At 41.5% G+C, this 13,313-nt stretch overlaps 1 protein-coding gene, 1 long non-coding RNA gene and 1 other non-coding gene across 3 annotated transcripts; 2 read left to right on the top strand and 1 right to left on the bottom strand.

Moving 5' to 3' along the window:
* Positions 1-208: 208 nt before the first annotated feature.
* Positions 209-3,133, top strand: LOC123389161. The gene is made up of 2 exons (XR_006603713.1): positions 209-701; positions 3,024-3,133. It is a non-coding gene; the product is annotated as an uncharacterized LOC123389161 (long non-coding RNA).
* Positions 2,803-2,899, top strand: LOC123389239. The gene has a single exon (XR_006603831.1). It is a non-coding gene; the product is annotated as a Z30 small nucleolar RNA (small nucleolar RNA).
* A 757-nt stretch (positions 3,134-3,890) lies between the features above and the next one.
* Positions 3,891-7,938, bottom strand: PEX12 (peroxisomal biogenesis factor 12). Its single transcript, XM_004747124.3, has 3 exons — positions 7,192-7,938; positions 6,325-6,878; positions 3,891-5,495 (listed from the first exon to the last, which is right to left on the bottom strand). Exons 1-3 carry the CDS (start codon positions 7,315-7,317, stop codon positions 5,096-5,098), a joined length of 1,080 nt encoding a protein of 359 aa, XP_004747181.1. The 5' UTR covers positions 7,318-7,938; the 3' UTR covers positions 3,891-5,095.
* Between the last annotated feature and the right edge of the window lie 5,375 nt (positions 7,939-13,313).

Below are 13,313 nucleotides of genomic sequence, written 5' to 3'. Positions count from 1 at the left end.
GCCAAGGCACAATTCTCTCAGATGCCCTTTGCAGTTGGGAAGCAAGGCACGTCCCACTGTCCAAAGGCGGGAGTTGGGAGGAAGGTAGGAACCATTCAGACCGTAGAAACGCGTTAGCTTGCAATCGAACAACCCACACGAAAGAGCCTGCCGGAAGGCGCTTCCGCCTTTCGGCCCGCTCCGCCCCCCCAGGTGGTCACCTCGCTTTCCGATTGGCTGCCCCCACGTGACCCACTGGCGGCCGTAGGATTGGTTGCGCTGCGAGGGCTTTACTGGGCTAGGGGACGCCCGCGGGGCAGCGAGGCTGAATCCGGCGAGAAGCGGGAAGCGGGACCGGGACTGGGTTTAGCCGGCCACCGAAAGGCCGAGGGTCGGCTGCTCTTAGTCTCTGCTAGGCCTCCCGAGATAGGGCGTAGGAGCTTGAGGAGTTCAGAAAGCGGGTTGCGGACTCCTGACTGGGACTTTGGTTTGAGCCCCGGCTTCGGCCTTTCTCGCATTTCCCCGCAAGGACGGTTCCTCTCAGTCTTTGCAGAAGTTGGGAACGTTGGACTTTATTTTCATTGTTTGGTCGCGGGTCCACTGTATGTAAGCACTCGTTGTTCTGCGCCAGGCATCGTGGAGACAGCTTTGAGGTAGAAGCTAGGGGAGGGAGGGCTTAGGGATGCTTGAGGTATGTTCCTTACCCACCTGCAATGTTGGAGGTAAGTTGGCTTTATATATTGGGCTGATGTTTTTATAATCGAGGAGCTTAAGGTTTTGGTGGAGGTTGCCAGGTGACTGAATTGTTTAACGTTTGTTCATTTATTGACCCTCGTCCTATGTACCAGACACCGTTCTGAGTGTAAGGGATGCAAAGGCCGGTAAGACGCTGCCCTGGTTCTTTGGGAACTCTGTCAGGGGGCTGGTGGGATAGACGGGATGTGGGGGAAGTGCCTGGGTGAGTAAGTGATGGGATGCGTGCTGTGGTGGGAGAAGTGCTGTGGAGGCAGAAGAGAGGATGGCTGAGGGTTGGAGACCACTTTACTGAGAAGGTGAAACTGTAATTAGGCGTTCTCCAGATTGCAGGGGCTGAGGGAGGTACTCCAGATGGAGCAAAGTGGGCTGAGGAAGAGAATTAGGGACGTGTGCTGGCTGGGTATGGTGGGAGCTCACTTGGAGCTCTGCTCCCAAGTTGCATGCTTGTAGACAAAGTTCTCTCAGCCTCTGCTTTCCTCATTTTTAACATGTACTTCACCTGTAGAGGCTGATGAGCTAAAGGCTCAAGCAGAACCCCTGTAAAACAGGCGCTTTGTTAATTTCTCTCTTTTAATGGAGTTTAGTTGCTGAATGGCCAACACAGACCAACACCTGCCAGTTTTAAACTAAGGAGTATCAATCTATTGACATTTAAAAAAAATTTTTTTATTTATTTGACAGACAGAGATCACAAGTAGGCAGAGAGAGAGGAAGGGAAGCAGGCTCCCTGCTGAGCAGAGAGCCCTGATGCTGGGCTCGATCCCAGTATCCTGGGATCAGAACCAGAGCAGAAGGTAGAGGCTTTAACCCACTGAGCCACCCAGGTGCCCCTCAATCTAATGACATTTATAGATGGCTGAAGGAAGCATGCGCTGTCTCCAGAATGGTAACTTCCATTCGGTAGGATGGGGAGGGTGACATGGTGATCCGAGTACTTTACCATGTCGGTGATAGCGTACCACCAGCAGGTGTCATTTACAATAAATGAAATGCAGTCAGCCGCCTTATTCAGAAATTGATTATTCAGGTTGTGAATTACCTAGACTTTGCATTGCTTTTTTTTTTTTTTTCTTTTTAAGATTTTAAGTAATCGCCATACCCAATGTGGGACTCAAACTCACAATTCTAAGATCAAGAGTCCCACGATCCACTGACTTAGCCACCAAGGAGCCCCTGCATTGCTTCTTTTATCTTGCCCGTGGCCTGAAGAAAGTTGACATTAAACCTCAGATTAGTTGGTAGTGAAAAAATAGAAATCTGATAATCAGACCTTTGTTCTCTTTCAGTTCTACTGTTAGTTAATTTGCTGTGGACCTTTGGCAAAACATAGTCTCTCGGGGTTTAGCATTCTTAAGATAGAAGATTTCAATATAAAAACTTTATGACTATACTTTTTATTTTTGTTGGCAGCAGAATTGTAAATCATATTTTTTTTTAATTTTTTTTTTTTAAGATTTTTATTTTTATTTATTTGACAGAGAGAGATCACAAGTAGGCAGAGAGGCAGGCAGAGAGAGAGGAAGGAAGCCAGCTCCCTGCTGAGCAGAGAGCCCGATGTGGGACTCGATCCCAGGACCCTGAGATCATGACCTGAGCCGAAGGCAGCGGCTTAACCCACTGAGCCACCCAGGCGCCCCTGTAAATCATATTTTTACATTAAATGAACAGAAGGCTACTTTATAATGGAATTTAGTCGAAGATCTTTCCTAAAGCTTTTGCTTTAGAATCAGACTGTAAATCCCTTCACAGATGTCTCTGGAATTTTATCATGCATGGTATTTGGACTCATTAAAAAAAAAAAAAAAAGTTTTTGAACCAAAAATGCTTCTCCATGCCTATATTTCAAAAACAAAAAAGCTCCTCAAAACGAAAACTTCCTCAAGTTTGCATTTTTTTGTACAGCAGTCTGTAAAGCAAGCATAGTGGAAAATATTTATTAAAAGCCCATGGTTGATTGAAACTTAACTATATAGAAGCCTTTATTTTTTCATAGGTTAACCTAAGTCTTCTTGGAATCGAAAAAAAGAATGGGCTGCTCTTAGGTATTTAAGGATGTGAAATACAATGATGCGATGATGAGTGAAGTATAGTCTGACCTGGTATTGCCATTGCCTCAGTGCTGGCTCTGACCAGGGTATGATTCTTTAATCTTCTCTCTGAGCTGATTCCGGTTGTGGTTTTTCCACACTGGAATGTTCTTTTCTATTTGGATACTGATTTTATTATGTATAAGAGTGTTTCTTGGATACTCTTTTGGATTGCTGATACTTTCATCTTTTCCTTCTTAGGTTGAGAATCTGGCTTTGATATCTTCGTGGAGGACTACATTATTTTCAATCCTGAATCTGGTTCAGTTTTCTTACTGATTTATTACTTATTAAAAATGTTTGTTTAATTAGCTATGGTGTTTGTTTTGGTAAAACCTTGCAATTTAACAAGAACTTTAACAAATATCCATTACATTCTTCTTATGATACAGAAAAATGTTAATATTTTCAAATTCATAGGTTATTCCATTTCAAAATTTAATTTGATCAACTTCATGCTATCAGAAAATGTGCTTTGAATTGCTAAATGAATCAAAATATTAGAAAACATTTACCTCAGCAGAGATGCTTATATTATTTTCATCGTTCCTCTACCCGTATATTTTCACCAACCCAAAAACCCAGTGGCATGAATTTTACTACATAACTCAAGTGTTTCTATGGTATCTCTCATACAGGGTATTTCACACAAGCTGAATTCTTGCTGTTGAAGTAGAGGTTTTTTCTCCCAAGTATTGGATTAGCAAAAAAAAGCAAAATGTCAATACAAAAATACTTCAAAGTCACAGGTGGTCTGAATGAAAAATGTACTTTAAATACCTGGAGTAATTTTAATATTTATTTATTTGAGAGCGAGAGAGGGAGAACGCATGTGCAGGCACACATGTAAGGTAAGCCGGGGAGGGGGCAAAGGGAGAGGGAGAGAGAATCCCAAACTGACTCCATGCTGAGCTGCAGGGCCCACTGTGTGGCTTGATCTCAATATCCTAAGATCATGATCTGAACCAAAACCAAGAGTTGGAGGCCACTTAAGCGACTGAGCCACCCAGGCGTCCCCACCTCAAGTAAGCTTTAAGTTTCCAAATAATTATGACTACTTGGAACGACTCTTTGCCAAAAACATTTATTTTTAAAATTTACTTAAGCGTTTCATAGAAACTTAGTAATAGCCAGAGTAACTCGTGCCCATTTAGCAAACTCTTAACAGCAAGAAGAAAGAGCTTATTAAAAGGTTCTTTTGCACAATTATAGTTAAATCAGTATGTTACGTCATCTCTTGATTGCTTATTCATTTTGCTTTCATCACACTGAAATCTTTAGACAGCTCTGTGTATATGCTCAACCCCTATTTTTCTTTAACTGGTTCCCCAAGAAAAGATATGTATGGCTCATAAAGGAATCTTACTTGATTACACTGTAGCATATGCTACTTAAAGTGGGTCACAGTATATGGAAGGTGCTTTGTTTTTCTCAAGTGTTTTCAAGTATTTCTGTGAAGAGCAGGTCAACATGTCACATTGTTTGCAAACTGATAAAATCTTTTTCTCAGGGTGGATAAATGCTTTCATTTCTCAAGAAAAGGCCTGCTTCTGCTTCCCTATCACCCACTTTATGAGGTCTATCTTGGGTTTCTCCTGAGATTTTATACCTCTTGTTCTTTAAGGAAAAGCTTCTGTACTATCTCTTTCATCCATTTCCTCTACACTGACCTTCACGTCCCTTGTCAATCCTGATTCTATTATTCTAGCTAGCTTGCTGAACTCTTAAGTAGGAGTCTAGAGAGCTGGTTAAAAGTTTAGATCAATGGATATATCCTTTTAAAGAAATCCATAAGTTGACCTTTGAACACAGATTTGAATTGTGTGGGTCCACTTATATGTGGATTTTTTACAGTATAAATGTATTTCTGTTATGATTTAAGTATTTTCTTTATCTTACTTTACTGCAAGTATACAATATGTAATACATCTAATATACAGAATGTGTTTAATTGTTTCTTTTAGCAGTAAGGCTTCCGGTCAATAGTAGGCTATTAGTAGTTACATTTTGGGGGAGTCAAAGTTATACATTAATTTTCTACTTGGGGGGGTCATGTTGGCACCATTAACACACATGTCATTCAGGGGTCAACTCTAGTTGTGTCAAGTTCATGTAATTATGAATTGAGGATGAGAAGAATCAAACAATACTGTGTACTCAAACTGAAAATCAGTTTTCATACAATTCAAACAATGCTATGTACTGAAACTGAAAATCAGTTTCTCAGCCTTATGGTGCAATACTTTTGTTGTGAAATAAAATGCTAATCCCTTTCAGTTTTCAGGGGAATACAGTTTAATTAGATGTTGTACTTCTGTTGGATAACCTGTTATGGGACAAGCTTGGTGACTCCTCACATAATTAAATACACAGCGATAACAAAACACATAGCCAGAGGTGGCAAGAACAGTATCATTTACCCGGGTTTTGCGACACAGGGGGCACACAGTCTTCATTTTAGGTAGCAGAGGAGAATCAGAATTGTAGTCTAGGTGTAAAGGAGGTGGTGGAGTAGGCAGAGCAGTCAGTGATTTGATAGTTTCTTGATTTTCAGATGAGTACCACCACTCAAGGAACTGCAGAAAGAATACTCCCACAGAAAGGCCAGTAGAGAGGGATAAGGCCGCACCTCCCAAGGCTTTCTTCAGAGCTGACTTTATCTTCTCACCAACACTGGTAGAAGAATAGAACAAAGAGGCAAAAGGAGAAACTGTTTACTTAGGTTTGATCACAGAATGACTAATATAAATATACCTCTTGTACTTTTCATCAGAATCACTGATTCAGTTTGGATTTTGAGTAGTTGCTAGATTGGCACCATCTCCTCTACTATCCATTCGAAATTATTTCCTTTTTCTGACCTCCAGTGTTTGGGGAGTATAGGAACTAAATTTTGTATTTAATGACTAGGGTTTTGTTTTTTTGTTTTTAGAAATAAATTGGTAAGACATTGGTTATATAGATGTGTGTGTGTGTGTGTATAAGATAGTATATCAAGAAAAAGAAACAACTCACTTAACAAAAATAACTTAGCAATATCGAGGACTGTATATTTGAAGTTGTAGGAGAACATAAATACTAACTAGAAACAGTGGCATTGTGGTTAAGAGCACAGTCTTGAGAATTGTTGATCTGGCTTGAATCTCAGTTCTGCCACCTTCTAGCTATGTGGCCTTGGCAAGGTAGTTGGCTATTAGGTCTTAGTTTCCTTAGGTCTTAAATGAGGTAATGAATTTATTTCATTAAGTTGTCAGGAGGATTGAGATAATGTACATGAAGCAAACAGCAAGCACAGGGCCTGGCACACAGCAAGCATTCATAAAAATGTAGCTAGTGTGATGAGGAAGGTTACTGGGAGGGCAACTCTTGTTGTATGGACACAAGAATTTTTCTCTGACTTATGAAATACCACAAAGTGGACTGAGGAAGGTGAGTTTCATAAAATTAGGTTAAAATTTTAGAATTTCTTAGTGAAAGGTTTGGGGAAATGTTAAAGCCTTACCTCCTGGCTGGTTGCTGCATTATGCTGGCTTCAGCTGCTTTGTGCTCCAGAGCTTGTATATCTTGAACTGTAAGTCGACCTAGCCGAACTCCAGCCAGCCTCAGCAACGGGGAGTGATGCTGAGCCTTTCCCAGGATGTATCGAAGTTGTTGTACAAAAAACCAGCCTTCCCATGCCATGTTAACAAATGGGTAGGCTGCCAGGAAGGCTCTATAAAACTGTTTCCAGCGGGAAGAAGGGGGGTGGATAGAATATTCATCCTCTTCCCTCAGGCTAGAAACAAGCTTCTCCAGTTTCACTTTCAGGTAGGGAAGAAGAACCAGGAACATAATTGACTTCCACAGCTGCCGCTTCGGGAGACCAGCACTGGCCAGTCTCTCAGGCTTGTATGTGTCCCCCATTACAATGCGCTTTAAGCCATAAAAATTTTCAGAAAATGAGGCACTGGTTTTAGACAGATAATGCTGCTGGAGCAGAAGATCTAGCAGGGCGAAGATTTCATCAAACCACCTCCAAAAGAAGCCATAGTGGGCAGGATTTGATTCTGCGAGAACCTAAAAGTAAAATTAATAAATGAATTTCATTCCATTTCACAACTACTATGTGTTGTATTCACATTTCCTTATTTCCCTCTAAATTCTGATACTTTGGGCTTAAACAAGTTACTTCTTTTGGGGATCTTCCCTATCCTTTCTGAAGTGCTAGGTGTTCAGTACAGGGCTCTACACATAACAGGGACTCAAGAACCATTAAACTACAGGATATGAATTACATGCTAATTGGCAATTTCAAAACCTAGACAACCAAGTAAACTGTTTGGTTTTCACCCAGTCGTCCCTAAAACCTTTCAGAGAATCAATATCTTACCTTGACCACATGCTGAAGAGCAGGTCTCACTGCTGTCATTAAACTGTCCTGTGCTACCACCTCAAAGATGGATGGCTGGTCATCCACCACAGAAGCAGTTGTGATGTGAGCCCCGTGCTCAGCCATAGTTTCTTATGTGCACTGAGTTTCGCTTTGCCCACAAACTCTTTAGCAAGCATGAACTTGTTTTGGTTATCAAACGGGTGCTCAGTCTTAAAGGCAATCTTTCTGCAAGAGACCCAAAACTCTTACAGAACTGGGGGTGCGGGGGGAGACCTCTTCTGGAGGCAGAGAGGGGGAGGCGTCTCAAATCAAGGAGGTTAAGAACGAAATTAAGGCAGACGTGGCAGAGATTGAGGTGGAAGTGGTAACGTAGGGGTAGGGGTGACTTGTCAAATGCTGCACCTCACAGGGCAAAGCATGCCTATGGGATACAGGTATAGCCGAAGGGGTGCTCTCTTCTAGAGCTGCAGTCCTGGAGGCTGCGAATCAAGGGCTCTCAATCGCGAGGGCTTAAAAGCCAGTCAGCTCTGAAGGGTTAGAGGTGCCAGTGCGGACCCGGTACGCGAGGGCTGGCTCCAGTTGTTGGCCGCAAAGTGCCCGCGCGGGTCCTTGTGCGCGGACCCCCGGCGAGGCCCTAGGGACCCAAGACGCCGGGTTTGAAGACAGGCCTCCGCTCGGACCGAAGCCGCACCCGGAAATACAAGGGGCCGGCGAGTGGGACGGCCGACGGTAGAGAGGCGCTCTAGCTCGGAACGTGGCCCGGGAACCGGAAGCAGCAAACTCTATGATTCCCTCCAAGACTTCCGCTTCCGCTTGCGCTGAAATTAAAGAATTCACTTGGGGGTTAGAGTGGAATTCTCTGTCCGTTTGTGTTATTTATTTATTTATTTTTGAAGCTGATTTTGTTTCGCATTCTCCGTGGGGAACCACAGCTCTGAATCTCCCTCTGCAGAGGTCTTTTCCGCAAGATGTTCGGGGCGCTGCGGGGACACCTGGCGCCAGGAGCCAAGAGTTCGGGCCTGCTGTTCCCTTGGGCGATTTGGTTAGGGGTGGGGGAACAAAAGGGAATATGGACGTACGGAAGGTCTCTGTGCGCGTGGCGGGGGCGGTAGGTAATTTATATTCTGCCCCCTTCCGGGAAGGATTTGGAGCGACGCAGCTGGCGATAGAAGGCTTTAGCTTTGTTGCTAGTTATGAAAAAGATGATAGGATGAAAAAGGCTCCTGCAGTCCGTTGGAACTGGGAACTCTTACTTTCCATTCCAGCTGGTAGATTAACAGTCTCCTAGGTGTAGTTGTGTTCAAGCGTAACTAGGCACTTGCACACTCGATGAAAATGGTTCCTGCTGCCGTACACGTTTGGATGTGTCACAGGGGGATGAATACGTGTTAAGACGGAGGGATCCTGGTGTGTTCTAGCTAGAATGAACTGGGGACGCTTGGCAGATGGTACTTTTCACTGTTTGTATTGCAGAATTAACGTAATTTACCTTAGGGTTTGCAAAATGCTTTTACACCGTGTGCAACTTTGCTTCGTTTGAGTTGCGTATACGGGTTTATTGAGTTTCAGTGAGTTAAAGTTCAACCATTCCTCTTTCTCTCCAGCTCCTCCCCACTTCTATGCTAAGTGGTTAGGAATAGAAGGTATTCACGGCCTAATAGGAACTTACACGGCGTAAAGACCATTGGTTTGCATAATGAGAACCCTCAAAAAGAAGGTTTGGGTTTAATTGTTTCAATAAAGTCTTGCAAGTTAATCTTACAGTTCTAAACGTGTTTTTTACTCTACCAAATAACCTGCCAGCGACAATCACGTTGATGGAAGACTTTTGCCTTACAGAAATTCAAGGACTAGAGATACTGTATCTGTATAAAGCACCTGACAAGTATTAGGTGTTCTAACAATAGCTTTTTTTTAAAGGACTAACTTACCCAATTTATTTCTGTTATGTTTTTCTAGGGGCGCGAGTAGTAAACGATAAACGTCATCTAATGAGCTTCTTTCATTAACAAAAATTCCAAGTGATAAGAAGGCATTATGTCAAAGTTTAGTTGGCAGAATTTTTCTTTCTCAAGTGAACATAAAATAAAGGTGCATCTTGAAAATCAGTGATGTTTTAGAGTCCATGGAATACACCAGATTTTGAAGTGCATTTTCCAGCCAATGTGGCTGGACATTTCAGACAGAAAGCAGCGCCATAAAGAGGGACAGATAGGGAAAGGACACTTCTCACTTCTTTGAAGTAGAACTTCAAAGAACTTCACACAGGTCAGTGTGGCAGAGGGGCTGGGAGTGGCACAACCAAGGTAGGAAAGGAGAGGTGGGGCTGAGACCAGACTAAGTTCCCCCATCACTGGAGACCTCAAGCATTGGCAGATTGACCCTGCTAAGGATGAAGAGGAAGATTCAGGCAACGCAGAGTCATAAAATATGAGGCCAGACTTCAGTTTTCACTAGGTAAGTTCGATTCTGGTTCAGCCCCCACTTACTGTGGCTGATACCTCAGGCAGGCACTGACATAACCTCTCTGGGTCTCAATCTCATCTATAAAGTGGAAATCATAATGTACCCATAATGTATCATAGGGTTGTGAGGATTTTTTAAATTAACATATAATGTATTATTAGTTTCAGGGTTACAAATAGTAGCTATTACAAAAGAACGAAGTTGAGACAGCATCAACTACAAGTGGGAAATTAAACGTTTTTATCAATTAGGGTTCTTTGTTTACAAGCAGAAGAAGCAAGCTAATATTTTTTAAATGTTTGGGAATGTATGGAGTAGTTAACAAAATGAGGAAAGCCATCTCTAAAAAGGACAGGAACTACAGTTGTATTGGATGTCTCCAGCAAGAATTAGTAGTCTCACCCAAGCAGTGTTGTTGCATGAAAAAGCTTCAACAACTTTCTGTCACTGTACTTATGATTCAAATGGCTATTGCCCTACCTTGGTTCAGATTTCCTCTCCACTCTGTTTCACTCTTAGAAGAGGGCAAGACTGGAGTTCCTGCTGGCTCAGCCAGTTAGGTGTCTGACTCTTGGTTTCAGCTCAGGTCATGATCTCAGGGTTGTAAGATTGGTTGGTACCCAGTTCCGTGCTCATTGTAGAGTCTGCTTAAGATTCTCTGCCTCCCCACCCCTGCCCCGCACACTTGCTCACTCTCTCTAAAGTAAACAAATCTTAGGGCGGGGGGGAAAAGGCAAGACATCTTGATTAATAGTCTTTTGAGGATGACCCAAAAGTAAATTGAAATTATTGCAAGAGAAAAGAGAAGCAGTAAAAAAATAATCAATGCCAATTTTTTAAAAAATATATTTCATTTATTTTAGAGAGTGTGCGAGCTGGGGGTGGGGGAGGGAAAAAGAATCACAAGCCGACTTCTCACTGAGCACAGAGCCCCATGCGGGGCTGCATCTTACCACCCCGAGATCGTGACCTGAGCTAAAATCAAGAGTTGAATACTTACTTAACTGACAGCCACCCAGGTGCCCCCAATTAATACCAATTATTGCAGCCAACAAATAATAACCACCTCAACACAGATCACACTCTCAGGTTTATGTTTTAATAGATAAGACACATAAAAAGTATACTTAAGTATTAAGAGGTATTATATATATTTTATATATAGATTTTTATTATATAATAAAATAACATATTATATATATTTATACATATATTAAGAGGTATTTTATATATATATATATATTAAGCAGTATTAAGAGCCATCAGATAGGTTAATCTGATGTGAGTTTAGAGGAAGAGATAACTATCAGCTAGGAGAAATAAGGCACTACAAGCTAGCTTAAATAGAAGCCCTATGTTGGCCTATGTAACCAAAGCGAAAAACATTTCTATCCTTATATTTTATTTCAGCTTCTCTTTGCCAGTTGCTTTCTAATACAGTGATGTAACCTGGTACCTTCTGTACCTTGTACCATAACAGATACCACTGAGAAAATTCTGTAAATTAGGTGGATCTCAAAAAATGAGTACATTTGGGGCAAGTCATGGTAGTGGTAGGGCTTTCCAGGCTAAGGGAGCAGTAGGGAGTATGTAGGTGGAACAAATTGTTTAGTTTAACTGTAGAGCTACAGAAAGGAATAACAGAGTATGTTGAGCATACACTTACGTGGATTATGGAAGGTCTTAAATGGTACTTTTAGTTCTTTGCCTGTGGATATTCATTTGTGTAATAAATACCGAGTAATGTGTCAGGCATTATGCTAGGTGCTGGGTATGAAATAGTAAAAACAGATATGGAATTTATACTCTAGTTGAAAAGGGAGATAATAAGTAAATAAACACACATAATTTATAAATGGAATAAGTGCTGGGATGGTGTGGCAGTGTGGGCTAGGAGGGCAGAGCCTTTTAGATTGGGGAAACAGTGCTTTTCGGAGATGACAGACAATTAGACCAAATTATGAGGGACCCAACCATGGGGATGGGTTGTTGATTATGAGTCAGGAGGGGCAGTATTTGTGAAGACCCTAGGATGGGAAAGAGTGTGGCATATGTGAGGGCTGCGATAGCAAAAGAGGAAATGCAGAGTAACTGAAAGGCATAAAATGTTAGAGGTAGGGGTCAAACCGTGCAAGGACTCTGGCCATGGGAAGGAGACTAGATTTTAATTCAAGTGCAATGGGAATTCCTTGAAGGATTTATACACCAGAATCATGATGAGGTTTGTATTTTTAAGATGATCCTGTAATGTTTATGTGGTTATGTTTACGTTGTGAAAATTCTTCCGAAGTTTCCATTTATTATGTGTGCACTTCTTAAAAATGTTTGTTACACACTTGAGAATAAGTTAAATAACTTGGCTGCTGTATGGATAATGGTTGGGAGGAAAGTAGAGGTTTCTGGTAGCCCAGGCACTAGGTGGTGGTTTAGATTAATGAGGTGAAATAAAGGGGATTGGATGAATTAAAGGTTTATTTTGAGGGGCGCCTGGGTGGCTCAGTTGGTTAAGCCACTGCCTTCGGCTTAGGTCATGGTCCCGGGGTCCTGGAATCAAGTTCCGCATCGGGCTCCTTGCTCAATGGGGAGCCTGCTTCTCTCTCTGCCTCTGCCTGCAACTCTACCTGCTTGTGTTCTCTCTCTCTCTCTCTCTCTGGCAAATAAATAAATAAATAAATAAAATCTTTTAAAAAAAAGAAAAGGTTTATTTTGAAGGTGGATTGACAGCTCGGAGATGGTTTGGATGTGACCATTAAGGGAGAGAGAAATCAAGAATGACTCTCCAGGTTTCTGGCTTGATCAATTTAGTGTAATTTATTGAGATAATCACAACTGTAGCAAATGCTGCATAGTCATACTGTGTGCAGTCGTAGTTCTAAGTGCTTTACATATATCAATTCCCTTTGACCTTATAATAATATTATGAATATTACTATAATATTCATATATTATGATATATACTCATAATATTATGAATAGAATATTACTATTTCCCCTATTTTACAGATGAGAAAACTAAAGAGCATAGAGATGGGGGAAACTGAGGGAAGGATAGGTTTGGATTTACTAGGCATTGAGGATCTGCTAAAAGTTTTTGAATAGGAGGAGAAGGACATGAATCAAAGTCCTTTAATAAATATTTTTCTGGTGGGATCTTCTTTACAAAATCCTCCTCTGATTTCTGGGAGTTTTAACTGGAACCAGGTTTTTCAGCACCCTCCTCCCTCATCTCGTGATTTATTTAATTTGGGTGGGCCATAATAAATACAGATTTTTCCATCAGTGTGGTTAGCATTTGGTGGTGAAGTTAGGAATAAGTCAAGGTTAGAAATAGAGCTTTAGGAGTCTTATGGGTAGGAACAATCATTGAACTCATGGTTCATGATAGTATAGTATAAAGAAAAGTAGTATAGTGTAAAGAAAGTATAGTATAAAGAAAATATACGACTTTAAAAACTTACAAAAAACTTTAAAAAAAATCTTTGCTATTTTCTCTCTTAAATATCCTATATACTCTTTGCAGCCATATTTTTAAAAGATTTTTTATTTGTTTGTTTGTTTGACAGAGAGCGAGCACAAGCACAGGGAGTGGCAGGCAGAGGGCAAAGCAGGGAGAAGCAGGTTTCCAGTTGAGCGGAGGGCTGGAAGTGGGACTT

Source organism: Mustela putorius, unplaced genomic scaffold, assembly GCF_011764305.1.
Source record: "Mustela putorius furo isolate JIRA1106 unplaced genomic scaffold, ASM1176430v1.1 tig00003962_pilon_pilon_pilon, whole genome shotgun sequence".
NCBI classification, from domain to species: Eukaryota; Metazoa; Chordata; class Mammalia; order Carnivora; family Mustelidae; genus Mustela; species Mustela putorius.
This window is presented reverse-complemented; position numbering and strand designations above follow the sequence as displayed.